This window comes from Gadus morhua, chromosome 7, assembly GCF_902167405.1.
Source record: "Gadus morhua chromosome 7, gadMor3.0, whole genome shotgun sequence".
Lineage (NCBI taxonomy): Eukaryota > Metazoa > Chordata > Actinopteri > Gadiformes > Gadidae > Gadus > Gadus morhua.
In genome coordinates, this window is record NC_044054.1 from 712,282 (window position 1) to 727,105 (window position 14,824).

At 51.8% G+C, this 14,824-nt stretch overlaps 1 protein-coding gene, 1 non-coding gene and 1 pseudogene across 2 annotated transcripts; 1 reads left to right on the forward strand and 2 right to left on the reverse strand.

Annotated features, from left to right (window-relative positions):
* Positions 1 to 3,317: 3,317 nt before the first annotated feature.
* LOC115548095 (U6 spliceosomal RNA) lies at positions 3,318 to 3,423 on the reverse strand. The gene has a single exon (XR_003977524.1). It is a non-coding gene; the product is annotated as a U6 spliceosomal RNA (small nuclear RNA).
* A 4,455-nt stretch (positions 3,424 to 7,878) lies between these two features.
* On the forward strand, positions 7,879 to 12,674 carry LOC115546597 (uncharacterized). Its single transcript, XM_030360205.1, has 8 exons — positions 7,879 to 8,633; positions 8,705 to 9,029; positions 9,202 to 10,003; positions 10,114 to 10,323; positions 10,417 to 10,727; positions 10,826 to 11,085; positions 11,179 to 11,430; positions 11,524 to 12,674. The coding sequence occupies exons 1-8, from the start codon at positions 8,413 to 8,415 to the stop codon at positions 12,341 to 12,343; spliced, it is 3,201 nt and encodes a 1,066-aa protein (XP_030216065.1). The 5' UTR covers positions 7,879 to 8,412; the 3' UTR covers positions 12,344 to 12,674.
* Positions 12,675 to 13,191: 517 nt separating this feature from the next.
* LOC115548030 (uncharacterized) lies at positions 13,192 to 13,287 on the reverse strand (annotated as a pseudogene).
* Between the last annotated feature and the right edge of the window lie 1,537 nt (positions 13,288 to 14,824).

A 14,824-nucleotide genomic window follows, 5' to 3' on the forward strand; every position in this document is an offset into this window, starting at 1 on the left:
TGTTGATGATTTTTCCTACTTTGATTATGTTTTCGGTGTGGTAAATGGTGTTTATGATTTAAAATATTATTGTATGGTCATCTGAGATGACCAAGGAGGGATTGTTACGTATTTTAAGAATCTAAGCTACCCACACATAGACCCAATGAAGCAGGACCAAACATATAAGCCGTAAATACTATACATAGCCACAAGGGGAGCAAGACCTTATTGGAGGCTGCTCCAGCCACAGATAGCACCTTTATATATATATTGCAATGTTCTTCAGGGAAAGAGGGGTCGAATCCAAAGGAATAGCTTTAAAGAGACTTTATTTGTATAAAGTATTTTCGGTATGGTAAACTGATGCTCTGAAGTAAAGAGAGATTGAAAATGTGTTCTAAGCACGTGCGAGCGTATTCTCCTAGCTGATCACAGGCATAAACCCACCTATGTCTAGTCGCTGCCGAGAGAGTTCTGATCTGCCTCCACGAGCTGGAGGCTTCTTATGGACTCAGCGAGGACCGGAAGACTTGGAGAGGAACCGGTGTGACGTAATCCTCGGTTTTCCTCGCCTGGTCTGTGGTGCTGCCCTCTGTGGCTAAAGTATCTATTTCAGCCTTCAGTAATGTCCTGCTTTCCCTTGTGGCTATGTATAGTATTTACGGCTTATATGTTTGGTCCTACCCCCTATTGGTTAAGTGAGGGAAATACAGCTTGTGTTCCTAAAATACGTAACAATATGAAGAAGCAAAAGCCTTTACTTCGCCCCGGCCACGCCCACTTGACGGACTCTACTTGTGCACACGAGGCGAAGAGCTTTAGAGATTTTCAGCGACACCCGCGAGGGGACATGGGCCTCTGCCCATGTCCCGTAGTAGCCAGAGTTATTATCTCTCACACGTGTTCGACACGATTCCTAGACTTTCGTTCAATAGTCACTTACCATGCCGAAACATGCCTACTTTAACAATAAACTCTCTTAAAAGCTATCCCGGATTTGAACCCTTTCCTTGAAGAACTACTCAGCACATGTAATATGTCTCCAACACGGTACAAACATTAGATCTAGACGGGAGTGGATACCTTCTATCTACAGTCCCATAAAAAACACACTTCTGGCCCCTTGCTCCTTGAATATAATTATTTAATTAAAGGCAGCTATTGCAGCCTTCAGTAAGGTCCTGCTCCCCTTGTGGCTGTGTATAGTATTTATGGCTTATATGTTTGGTCCTGCTTCCTAGTGGTTCTGTGAGGGTAATACAGCTTGTGTGTTTTAATCTGCTTCCTAGAGGCTATGTGGAGGCAGCTTATGTTCTTAAAATACGTAACAGACACCAGGACGGTCACCATCTGCAAGCAATGTAACACGGGTTACATCTTGCCTCATGACGGCCATTTTGTATTTGGTGACCATTTTGTATTTGTTTAGAATGATATTGTTACGTATTTTAAGCACATAAGCTGGCCCACATAGCCGCTGGGAAGCAGGATCGAACACACAAGCTGCACAACCCTCACATAGCCACTAGGAAGCAGGATCGAACACATCAGCTGCAATAACTACTCCATCCACAGATGGCAGCACCTTTAGACAAGCGTGGAGGGAGGAACTATTACGTCGCACCGGCCATGCCCACTTGACCCTATCAAGCTCGACAAAGAGATTGGAGTGCAGAGCTGATAGCCAGACCCGCAGAGAGCCTGGGGCTCGAAGTAGCTCTACGGTATTTCTCTCACACGCGTTAGATACAATTCCCTCCCTTCTGCTTCATAGTTACCGTACGAAAATGAACCAACGAAGACGGAGGACTACTCTATGGTAAGTTTTTTTCCTTTAATCAAAACTAAACAATGTTAAAATACCTGGTACTATGCTGTGTATGAGGTGCAGGTAATTTTGTAATTGTTTTAGCATTTCCTGGGGTTGTGCGGTGTATGGAACACAGGAATTTGCCAATTTCAAAAATATCGCCCACATTAGGGACTAGGGCATGTAGAGGGGCCCCAGGGCTACCACGGGCACTATTCAGAATTCCAACGCTCCGCTGTTCCTTTAAATCGCTTCACTTCAAATTTTTAAAATCAAGATTGCAGTACCCAAAAAAGTCCGCTGGGGCTAGAGCTATCCGAGGGTGGTCTCGGAATTCCCACGCCCCGCTGTTTGCCCGAGCTAGGTCCAAAAAAACGTTTTTGAAAAGTGGTAAGTTGCCCTTAACCTAACCCTAACCCATTAACAAACGACTCAAAATGGCCTAAAACGTGCTCCTAGACACTTTCTGTGTGAACTTTTTTGACTCCGCACTTGGTCAGATTTTCACAAAATTGTACATGGGGGGGGGGGGGGTCAACGGCAGCTATATGAAGGAAGTTAGCTAGAACTCCAAAACTTCGCACACCTGTCTAAGGAGCCTAGAGCACCTTCCACACCAAATATCGTTAATACCCCTTTTTCCCTCGCCGAGTGGCACAAATTTTTCCCTTGCCGAGTGGCACAAATTTGAACATTTCAAATTCAATTTTCTATACCAAACCAAGCCACCAGGTGGCCAGAACTTGGCACAGACGTAGCCCTGATCCATAGCTACCACCCCATAGGGTTCATGTTCCCACGCCCCTCTCCCTGTTCCCATGGCAACGCTTTTAGGTGTTTTCCAATGTTAAAAAAAGTTGCCACTTGGGGCGCCAAATTCCCTCCCTTCTGCTTCATAGTTACCGTACCAAAATGAACCAACGAAGACGGAGGACTACTCTAAGGTAAGTTTTTTGCTTTATTCAAAACGAAACAATGTTAAAATACATGGTACTATGCTGTGTATGAGGTGCAGGTTATTTTGTAATTGTTTCAGCATTTCCTGGGGCTGTGCGGTGTATGGAACACAGGAATTTGCCAATTTCAAAAATATCGCCCACAATAGGGACTAGGGCGTGTAGAGGGGCCCCAGGGCTACCACGGGCACTATTCAGAATTCCCACGCTCCGCTGTTCCTTTAAATCGCTTCACTTCAAATTTTTAAAATCAAGATTGCAGTACCCAAAAAAGTCCGCTGGGGCTAGAGCTATCCGAGAGTGGTCTCGGAATTCCCACGCCCCGCTGTTTGCCCGAGCTAGGTCCAAAAAAACGTTTTTGAAAAGTGGTAAGTTGCCCTTAACCTAACCCTAACCCATTAGCAAACGACTCAAAATGGCCTAAAACGTGCTCCTAGACACTTTCTGTGTGAACTTTTTTGACTCCACACGTGCTCAAATTTTCACAAGATTTTACATGGGGGGGGGGGGGGTCAATGGCAGCTATATGAAGGAAGTTGGCTAGAACTCCAAAACTTTGAATTAAAACTTAAAAGATAGAACGCTTCACGAATTTGCGTGTCATCCTTGCGCAGGGGCCATGCTAATCTTCTCTGTATCGTTCCAATTTTAGTAGATGTGATACCGAAGTAACACAAATACTGCCTAATCCTCAGTTAGCTATGTACCTCTGCTCAGACACCAAACGCTATCTGCTGGTGGAGCTACAACAGACGATTCATACGTTGGGCGATTTGCGGTTGCTGAGAAACAGAAAGCTTCGATGGACCGATAGCGCAAAAGATAACGTGGCTGAGGAACGTTCTTCTCTTTATTTATCCGACAGAAAAGAGGAAAAAACCCACCTCACTCGTCGCGTCGATAAAGAACTTCTTCTTTTTTACGACCCAGCAATCAGCGAACGACAACAGAGACACCCAAAGCGTCGGATCGAATCCCCGTGAAATCAACGCTTTTGACCGGCCGTTCTCGTCGCAAATGAAGACGAGAACCCTTTGTTATGTTATAATTATTATTACATTACAATATGCAAAATATGACAGACCAAAAGCCCTTATTGTGAATTTTATTTTCTTGTCTTGTTACTTATAGACCTGAATTGCATCCTTGTCCAATAGGTGGCGCTCTCGAATACTGTCTGTAGAGTGTGGTGTGGGGAGGGGGGTCTTGACCTTGGTAACCGTTTTGTATTTATTTAGAATGAGATCGTATTTACTTAACGGTTGCTAAGTTATACTTTATGTCCAATAGGGGGCGCTCTCGAATAATGTTTGTAGAGTGTGGTGTGGGGAGGGTGGCCTTGACCTTGGTGACCATTTTGTATTTGTTTAGAATGATATTGTTACGTATTTTAAAATCAAGATTGCAGTACCCAAAAAAGTCCGCTGGGGCTAGAGCTATCCGAGGGTGGTCTCGGAATTCCCACGCCCCGCTGTTTGCCCGAGCTAGGTCCAAAAAAACGTTTTTGAAAAGTGGTAAGTTGCCCTTAACCTAACCCTAACCCATTAACAAACGACTCAAAATGGCCTAAAACGTGCTCCTAGACACTTTCTGTGTGAACTTTTTTGACTCCGCACTTGGTCAGATTTTCACAAAATTGTACATGGGGGGGGGGGGGGGTCAACGGCAGCTATATGAAGGAAGTTAGCTAGAACTCCAAAACTTCGCACACCTGTCTAAGGAGCCTAGAGCACCTTCCACACCAAATATCGTTAATACCCCTTTTTCCCTCGCCGAGTGGCACAAATTTTTCCCTTGCCGAGTGGCACAAATTTGAACATTTCAAATTCAATTTTCTATACCAAACCAAGCCACCAGGTGGCCAGAACTTGGCACAGACGTAGCCCTGATCCATAGCTACCACCCCATAGGGTTCATGTTCCCACGCCCCTCTCCCTGTTCCCATGGCAACGCTTTTAGGTGTTTTCCAATGTTAAAAAAAGTTGCCACTTGGGGCGCCAAATTCCCTCCCTTCTGCTTCATAGTTACCGTACCAAAATGAACCAACGAAGACGGAGGACTACTCTAAGGTAAGTTTTTTGCTTTATTCAAAACGAAACAATGTTAAAATACATGGTACTATGCTGTGTATGAGGTGCAGGTTATTTTGTAATTGTTTCAGCATTTCCTGGGGCTGTGCGGTGTATGGAACACAGGAATTTGCCAATTTCAAAAATATCGCCCACAATAGGGACTAGGGCGTGTAGAGGGGCCCCAGGGCTACCACGGGCACTATTCAGAATTCCCACGCTCCGCTGTTCCTTTAAATCGCTTCACTTCAAATTTTTAAAATCAAGATTGCAGTACCCAAAAAAGTCCGCTGGGGCTAGAGCTATCCGAGAGTGGTCTCGGAATTCCCACGCCCCGCTGTTTGCCCGAGCTAGGTCCAAAAAAACGTTTTTGAAAAGTGGTAAGTTGCCCTTAACCTAACCCTAACCCATTAGCAAACGACTCAAAATGGCCTAAAACGTGCTCCTAGACACTTTCTGTGTGAACTTTTTTGACTCCACACGTGCTCAAATTTTCACAAGATTTTACATGGGGGGGGGGGGGTCAATGGCAGCTATATGAAGGAAGTTGGCTAGAACTCCAAAACTTTGAATTAAAACTTAAAAGATAGAACGCTTCACGAATTTGCGTGTCATCCTTGCGCTATCTGCCCAGCGATGCTCTCTGTTTCTCAGCCAATCGGCAGCCACAAATCTTCCCCTTAACTTTTCCCCAACTTTCGCCCGCCCAATCAGCAACAGCGCATCGACTTAAGGGACCTCAGCTAAAGGGGCGCCCCGCCCAATCAGCAACACGCATCAGCATGAACTTAAGGAAAACCTTCCACGTGTGTCAGCCATTATCTCTGCAGTCGGTGATAAGGTAGGATGTGGCGATTAGCCTTGAAAACGAGAGCTGGTAAACCGTGAAAAATGCGTTAAAATGTTAGAGGACGACTCGGTTATATGCTATAGACCCTATTGTGTATGTGGTATAAATGCTGGGACGAATTTCGAATTATAAATATGTTAAAATTAATGTTGAAATTACGGAGAGTCGCGATTGCCATTGAAACGGATTGCGCGGGAGTTAGCCTTGAAAACGAGTACTGGTAAATCGTGAAAAATGCGTTAAAATGTTAGAGGAAGACTCGGTTATATGCTATAGACCCTAGTGTGTATGTGGTATAAATGCTGGGACGAATTTCGAATTATAAATATGTTAAAATTAATGTTGAAATTACGGTGAGTCGCGATTCCCATTGAAACTGGTGGCGCGGCGATTAGCATTCCAACCTTTCAAACCTTCTGTTATCTTTCCTGTAAGCATCCATGAACATAAAAGTCACTTTAAGGTAGTAAACTGTAATGCACGTTTAATGCAATGCTCGTTTAATGCTGTGTCGTGTCATTTGTTGTCATTGTAGATGTCTTTTGCAAATTTGAGGATTACCGCGTCGCATCAGTTGGTCCTGCGGGCCTCTGATGCGGCGGCGGCCTTCACCGCCGCCATGGGGCCACGCGGGACCCAGGCTCCCGCCAGGGCCAAGAAGCCGGGGGAGGTGGAGAAGGAGGCCCGTGCCCGCGTCGTCTCCGAGGGTGGTGACCCTGGGAACCCCATGCTGGTGCTGGGCTGCCACAGCATCCAGCTGGGGAAGTACCAGGGTCAGACCTTCCGATGGCTCCTGGAGAACGACGCGGGCTACGCCTGTCACCTGGTCGACAGTCACCAGCGGGAGCGGGAGACTAGTGCCTCGGACAGCCCGCTCATGGCCAACAAGGACAGCCTCGCCCGCTACTCCTGCGCCCACCCCGCTTTTGCGGAGCACCTCAAGTTCCGCCGGGCGCAGGAGGAGGCCCGGGCTCGCGCCACTCTGCCCGGGCGGGGGGGCGAGGCGCTTGTTGGCTTCGGGCTGTTCAAGGAGGACACCCTGAAGGACCTGTACGAATCCAAGGACAAGGACCGTCAGGAGTAAGTCATATTGTGGTGAAGGGCAGTGGAGACGGTGCTGTGACATGTTTATATTTTTTGATTTTCGATCATTGTCTTGCAGATACGTCAAGTGGCTACGACGGAAGACACCGCAGCCTGGGAGCTCCATGGACGCCGCCATTCAGTACTTCTTGGGCCGAGACAAGGAGCGGTCGGCGGAGGCGGCTGCTACACCCCCTCCGCCCGCCAGCAGCAGCACCAGCAGCGGCCCCAGCACCACCACCAGCCAGGCCGCTGCTTCAACCGTGCTGCCGCCCCGCAAGCCGACCGCTCCCAATTTCTCGGCCCTTGTGCGCGGGCGTCCGATGGGCCCCAGGGAGCTGCAGGCCCAGATCAGGAGACTGATGAGCCCACCAGCACGGCCTGCAGCTCCAGGTCGGTAGCTCTTTCTTTCTGTTACACACAACAGAGGTTGAGTGTATACGATTTACTGACCGTTGCCCCCCCCCCCCATAGCGGTGTCTTCCGTCAGAGACCAGCGCCCCTCGGTTCCGCCGCCCCCCACCACAGAGGTGACGGACGAGGAGCTGGTCCGGATGGTCACTGATGTAGAAATGGGTAACTGGCACCACACCGGACGTGTCGCACTGTAACATTGGCCTTGGATATCTATTCTTGAGTCAGTATGTTTGTATTAACTGTAACTTTTTAATTTGCTGGTCGCTAAAGCTGATGCCTGAAGGATAAAGGTAGGTTTATCAGGTGATGTAGCCGTCTTTGTAGGTGGTAGACGCGCCGTCCTCTCTCACGTGGTGGTAATGTGGATTTGATTAAACTCCCAGTCTAGCAAACCTCGCCTTGTAACTAACAGTCGCCTTGTAGCACTAAACCATTTTATCTAATCAACAGCATGCTGCACGTCATGAATGCTCAGACTCACTTAGTCTCGCTTGCCCGTGTGTTGCCCCGTCACTCTCATTGTGCTGATGCCATTTGGTTGTGCGTGACCGTGTCTGAAGCTGGCGTACAGGTCCTTCAGGCCCTCCCGCTCCCGCTGGTGACGCCTCCGACTCCACCTCCCCCGGCACCGTCCTCCACCCCACCACCACCACCACCACCACCACCACCACCACCACCACCACCACCACCACCACCACAAGTTGCGGCTGCTCCACCGACGGTCGGGCTTCCTGCTCGGGCTCCGGCGCAGACCAGGGTGGAGCCTCGTGGCGTCTCCGTGGAGGAGACGCCGTGCGGGGAGGCCACCCTGGCGCCGGAGCCGAAGAAGAAGAGGAGGAAGACGACGACGACGGGCGACGTGGAGCAGCCGGCAACGCCCGCTCCTGCTCGGGCTGAGGTACAGACACACGCCCGTCGTACTCACAGACACACGACTCGGTGGAGACGACCGTCAGACTGCGTACGCAGCAGCGACTCGCCCTCCTCACGGTGTGTTTGTCTGTGTTGTCTTCATCCTCCTCACAGACCCGGTTGCCTGAGGGCTGGCGGACAGCCCTCACCGGGGCAGAGCAGGAGTGGATCGGCCGGGCGCTGTTCCAGCAGACCAGCGGGGGGTCCCTCAAGCTAACCACGGACCTCAAGCTGTGGTGGGACCCCCCCCAGCCCCGGCTGAACTATACTCAGCCACCCGCCTCGGCGGCTGCCTTCTTCGCGTGTCGGTTGTTCCTCTGGGCGCCCCTGCACATGTGGGGTCCCCGGCCGACATGCTGCCAGAAACATCTCACCAAGTGTGGGATGTACAAGACCATCCGGAAGGTCTTGGACATCGACGGCTGGTACTTGATGGCCACCGAGTACCTGGAGTGCCGTCGGTGTCGGAGGAAGGTAGCCGCCTGGTCGCAGGAGGTCGTGAGGCAGCTGGGAGAGGGGCATCGCGCCCTCTTCCCGGCGATCCTCACCTACAAGTAAGCAGCTGTCTGAAAACTGTCGGTGTGTCTGCGTGTGGCTCTTCTGTAACACGTGCGCTCCCCTGTAGGCTTGCCTGCGACCGGCGGGTCATCATCCAGCTGCGTGAGCGTACTCGGGGGAACAGCGCCACGCAGCTGCAAAAAAAACTCTGTGAGGCACACACAGAGGCCTGGATGCGGCGGTCCATACACTACCTCAGCGTCATGGAGCCCTTCACGTCGACGGGTGTCGTGCGCCAGTGCACCCCACCGCCGAAACCATCGCCAGACGTGCCGCAGTACGGCTGGCTGTTGGTGGTGTACTGCCACGACATCCTGTCTCGCCTGGAGGACGTGAAGGCCCGGGTCACCTCAGTCTTCGGATCCATCTTGAAGATGGATTCGACCAAGAAGGTGAATGTGGTGTCGGAGCACGAGCGTTACTCTCTTGCGACGTGCGTGCAGCCCTATTGACTTGCGACGTGCGTGCAGCCTTATTGACGTGTGTGTGTGTGTGTGTGTGTGTGTGTGTGTGTGTGTGTGTGTGTGTGTCTGTGTCTGTGTCTGTCGCCTCGCCTTCAAACAGGTGACCCGGAAGCTCGCCGGTGCCGCCGCCCATACCGCAGCCTGGGCGACCAACGTGGGCAACGAGCACGGGCAGGTGCTAATGTCCGTGCTCACGGCCACCGAGGGGGGTGGCCTGTTGCCCATGGCCGCGGGGTTAATGCGGCGGTACCGGGACGCTGGGGTAGCGCAGCCTCGCGTCCTCTACGTCGACCGGGACTGCTGTTCGTCCCACGGGGGGTCCAAGGCAGCTGCTGCGTTCCAGGAGTGGGACAAGCTGGTGGTCCGGTTGGACATTTGGCACCTGATGCGACGCTACGCGTCAGGTGTCACAACCGAGAGCCACCAGCTCTACAAGCCCTTCCTGCAGCAGCTGTCCGCCAGTATCTTCCTGTGGGACCCAGAGGACACAGCCCGGTTGCTCAACGCCAAGAGGAGGACGCTAGAGGCGCAGGGGATGACCTTCTCGTCCGAAGCCGGAGTGTGGAGGCACGTCAGCCGCAGGGAGATGGCTCTCCATTGCCGTCGCCGCACGCGTGGAGCTGCGGCGACCGAGCGGCTGATTGATGACCTCCTGCAAACCTTCGGCGGTGCCAACGGGCGAGACACCATGGGGATTCCCCTGCTGGACCGAGACCGCATCCAGGCAATCCGTGCGGAGCAGCGACGGCACCTCGAGTGCATCCAGGACCCGCCGGGCGTGGAGCTGTACACGGAGACAGGCAGGCTGACCAAGGGGGGGATCAGCCTGCCGACGTACCGTTGTGCGCGCGGCTCCACGTCCCTGGAGTCGTTCCATCTCCACCTCAACCGCTTCATTCCAGGTAAACCACGGGTTTCACCGTCGTGTCTATCTTTCACTGCCGCCGCCCTCGTTGTCGTTCACGTTGTGCGTGCTGACTAAACCGCTAAACGCGTCTGTGTTCCTCCTCAGGAGAAAGTGCCAACCCTTGGCACTTCCAGGCTTTTCTCCTGGAGGGGTTGGTGAGATGGAACGAGGACAGGGCGGCGTCCGCGGCACAGGAGGGTCGTCCGCTGCTCCGCACCTACAGTGGCCCCCTGCAGCACTCCCTTGACCAGCTCAGCCAACGGGTGCTTGGCTCGAGTTTGGTCAGGGACTACACCAAGCCCAGGGAGTACACGGGTAAGAACGTTTGAGCCGGCGTCACCACGCTTACACGTGTCCGCGCAGAACGATGTTTGTACCAGATTGAGTGACGATGCCGTTGTGCTTCAGGGGAACTCATCGGCATCGAGTACCTGTACTCCCAGACGGGCAGAGTGCTGCAGGACGTCAGCTTGGACCCTGACGTTCCGGACGCGGGTCCACCGCCTACCGAGGAGGACGACGAGCTCGCCGAAGGCCGGCATGAGTTGGAGGACCTCACACTCCACGTGCCTGGCGAGTTCACCGCTCCTCGGACGGACCCGCGGTCAGGGCAACCAGCTGACGCACCCGCGCCCGAGCCATCCCGTCCGACCGATCCCCCCGAGCCCGCGCCCCGCTCCCCCGGCCGGTCCTCACCAGAGCCTCAGCAGACCGCTGAGGTGAGTGCGACAGCGGTGCGACTCACTGGCTCGATCAAACGCAGCGCTCTGTGGCGTCCGTCTGACTTGTTGTTTTCTGTATCCGCTTGTGTTCGCAGGACTACCGAGGACCAGACGACCAGCCGGGGTACCTGGCCGTGGTCCGCTTGGCCACGGCCTTAGTGGGGCTGCGCCACGAACAGGCCCTGTCCGAGGGGAGGGTAGACGAGCTCATCGGGCTCTACGAGGCCCTGTCCCCGTTCGACAGGGCCCGAGTAGTTTACCCTCCCCGCTACACGGACGGGGCAGCTCGGGGGGGTCGATTCATGGCAGCGAAGCCAGGCCGCACCAGTATCCCTGGTGTGGAGAGCCTGCGACGGTGAGGAGGCTAAGCTTCGGTCGTACATTTCCCCGACGTACACGCAAGCCGCTTTACGTAACGTCTGTCGTTGTTTTTGTCCCTCGTCCGCAGCTGCCTGGTCGGACAGACCTCTGGACCCGCCAGCAGTCCCAGCACAAGCCGGCTGGTAGAAGCAGTGTGCGTCCAGCTCTGCAACCTGTACCCTACGGGCACCCGTGTGCAAGGCGGCGCCCGGGGTACACGGTGGGACAGCGCACTGCTTCGTTACCGCCACATCCGGGAGCTTGTGCTGGGACACCAGAGGTTGATGGCTCGGGCGCCCGTTCAGCTCTTTGAGCTGAACGCTAGGACCCTCTCGCTGTGGTGCGTTGGATGCTTTGGGCAGTGACACGCTTGAACCACACGCTCTCGATGGTGTAACTGTAACTAAAACACTATGTCGCCACCCGCTCTCAGGTTTACCCGGACGCAGCGAGAGAAGGAGAGGGCTGTGCTGACTCCAGGCGTTGCAGCAGACGGAGGACGACCACCGGCGGCGGCCGCGGCGACAGCGCCGGGCCCGGCCTCAGCAGCGGCGGTGGATCGTCCGGCGGCAGCAGCAACGGCGACGTCGGCGGTGCCTCAAGGCCGGGCGACGACAGCGGCAGCGAGGGGGGCGGTAGCCCCGGCAGCGGCACCGGCTGTGGCAGCACCGGTGCCCGCTCTGCAGGCGCCAGTGGTGCACAGACGGCTACTGGCGCCACGACCGCCCGCCCCCTCGGCTGCTTACCCGGCCTTCCTGCCGACGGCTGCTGCCGCAGCTGCAACTGGACCTTTAAGAGCAGCACAGCCTCTCCTTGTGGACCTCTCACTGCCCCGGCAGTGTGTGTGGGTGCTCCCCGTCCCCCCCCCCCTCCTGACGCTCCCTCGGACATTGCCGGCTCCACACGTCCTCCCTCCGCCGCTGGCCGCCGCACAGCACGCCGGCCCTGAGCTGCCTGTACCCCTGCCCGCCGCACAGCACGCCGGCCCTGAGCTGCCTGTCGCCCTCAAAACAGTTGAAGCGAGGAGGCTGAGCGCCAAGCGACGGGCTGAGGCACCTCCAGGCACGACCCTCTCTCACCGGGCCGGCGTGCCACAGGTGCATAAGTGCAGTAAATGCGGCCAGCCGAGGCGGAGGGAGACCGGACACTCCCGCTACGGCGGGGAAGTCTTCTGTTCTGTCGCGGCGGGTCAGAGTGTGGAGGACTGGCTGAGGGGGAAGAAGGAGCGGGACCAGGGTAGAGCCCAGCGCTGATGCGCACTCTTGCCGGGGATGGTGTTGTATATAGTTCTTTTGTATATAGTTTTTTTTATGTTGTGTATATAGTTATTTTGCAGTGTTACTGTCTATAGTTATTTTGCAGTGTTAGTGTATATAGTTGTTTAGTGTGTGTATAGTTCTGTTTTGTTCGTTAATTACTAAGTGCATACACACACTGCCATATTTATTCATATAGCATATAACATAGCATATAACATAGCATATAACTTTGCGGAGGATGGTTCACGACTCATTAATTCCTGATAATGGACACACCATATACATATATATATACTGTATATGAATGAATAATAAAATAAGTTCTCTTTCGACGGTACATGCTTGTCCCTTGTTTGTTTTTCTTCTTTAGCAAAAAAGTCCACAAGAATAATAATTAATGGTTTATTTCAATAAAGTCATAACACTGACAGCAAATGGATTATAAATATATACATAAAGCAATAAGTTGACAATAAATGGCATTCTTTTAATATAATACTCACAAGAATAATAATAAATGGGTTTTTTATTTCAATAAACTCATAACACTGACAGCAAATGGATTATAAAAAGATATCATTGAAAGCAATAAGTTGACAATAACAAATGGCATTATTTTAATATAAAAATCACAAGAATAAATGGTTTGTTTAATTCAATGAAAGCAAGTAATATAAGCGTTGGTTTGACGGGGGTTCGATCCGACGCTTTGGGCTTCTCCGTCGTCGTCCTCGTCCTCGTCGCTGATTGGTGGGTCGTCAAAAAAAACTTTCTTTATCGGCCGCGAGGGGGCGGGCTTTTTCGTCTTTTTCTGCAGGATCAACACAGGAATGCGGGGTGTCAAAACAGAGAGGAATGCGGGGTGTCCTTTGCGCAGGGGCCATGCTAATCTTCTCTGTATCGTTCCAATTTTAGTAGATGTGATACCGAAGTAACACAAATACTGCCTAATCCTCAGTTAGCTATGTACCTCTGCTCAGACACCAAACGCTATCTGCTGGTGGAGCTACAACAGACGATTCATACGTTGGGCGATTTGCGGTTGCTGAGAAACAGAAAGCTTCGATGGACCGATAGCGCAAAAGATAACGTGGCTGAGGAACGTTCTTCTCTTTATTTATCCGACAGAAAAGAGGAAAAAACCCACCTCACTCGTCGCGTCGATAAAGAACTTCTTCTTTTTTACGACCCAGCAATCAGCGAACGACAACAGAGACACCCAAAGCGTCGGATCGAATCCCCGTGAAATCAACGCTTTTGACCGGCCGTTCTCGTCGCAAATGAAGACGAGAACCCTTTGTTATGTTATAATTATTATTACATTACAATATGCAAAATATGACAGACCAAAAGCCCTTATTGTGAATTTTATTTTCTTGTCTTGTTACTTATAGACCTGAATTGCATCCTTGTCCAATAGGTGGCGCTCTCGAATACTGTCTGTAGAGTGTGGTGTGGGGAGGGGGGTCTTGACCTTGGTAACCGTTTTGTATTTATTTAGAATGAGATCGTATTTACTTAACGGTTGCTAAGTTATACTTTATGTCCAATAGGGGGCGCCCTCGAATAATGTTTGTAGAGTGTGGTATGGGGAGGGTGGCCTTGACCTTGGTGACCATTTTGTATTTGTTTAGAATGATATTGTTACGTATTTTAAAATCAAGATTGCAGTACCCAAAAAAGTCCGCTGGGGCTAGAGCTATCCGAGGGTGGTCTCGGAATTCCCACGCCCCGCTGTTTGCCCGAGCTAGGTCCAAAAAAACGTTTTTGAAAAGTGGTAAGTTGCCCTTAACCTAACCCTAACCCATTAACAAACGACTCAAAATGGCCTAAAACGTGCTCCTAGACACTTTCTGTGTGAACTTTTTTGACTCCGCACTTGGTCAGATTTTCACAAAATTGTACATGGGGGGGGGGGGGGGGTCAACGGCAGCTATATGAAGGAAGTTAGCTAGAACTCCAAAACTTCGCACACCTGTCTAAGGAGCCTAGAGCACCTTCCACACCAAATATCGTTAATACCCCTTTTTCCCTCGCCGAGTGGCACAAATTTTTCCCTTGCCGAGTGGCACAAATTTGAACATTTCAAATTCAATTTTCTATACCAAACCAAGCCACCAGGTGGCCAGAACTTGGCACAGACGTAGCCCTGATCCATAGCTACCACCCCATAGGGTTCATGTTCCCACGCCCCTCTCCCTGTTCCCATGGCAACGCTTTTAGGTGTTTTCCAATGTTAAAAAAAGTTGCCACTTGGGGCGCCAAATTCCCTCCCTTCTGCTTCATAGTTACCGTACCAAAATGAACCAACGAAGACGGAGGACTACTCTAAGGTAAGTTTTTTGCTTTATTCAAAACGAAACAATGTTAAAATACATGGTACTATGCTGTGTATGAGGTGCAGGTTATTTTGTAATTGTTTCAGCATTTCCTGGGGTTGTGCGGTGTATGGAACACAGGAATTTGCCAATTTCA

Coding starts and splice junctions, on each gene's coding strand:
- LOC115546597 (XM_030360205.1), top strand. CDS start 8,413: ATGTGGGGTCCCCGGCCGACATGCTGCCAGAAACATCTCACCAAGTGT. Junction 10,004..10,113: donor CCTCAACCGCTTCATTCCAG/GTAAACCACGGG, acceptor GTTCCTCCTCAG/GAGAAAGTGCCAACCCTTGG. Junction 11,086..11,178: donor GGTGTGGAGAGCCTGCGACG/GTGAGGAGGCTA, acceptor CCTCGTCCGCAG/CTGCCTGGTCGGACAGACCT.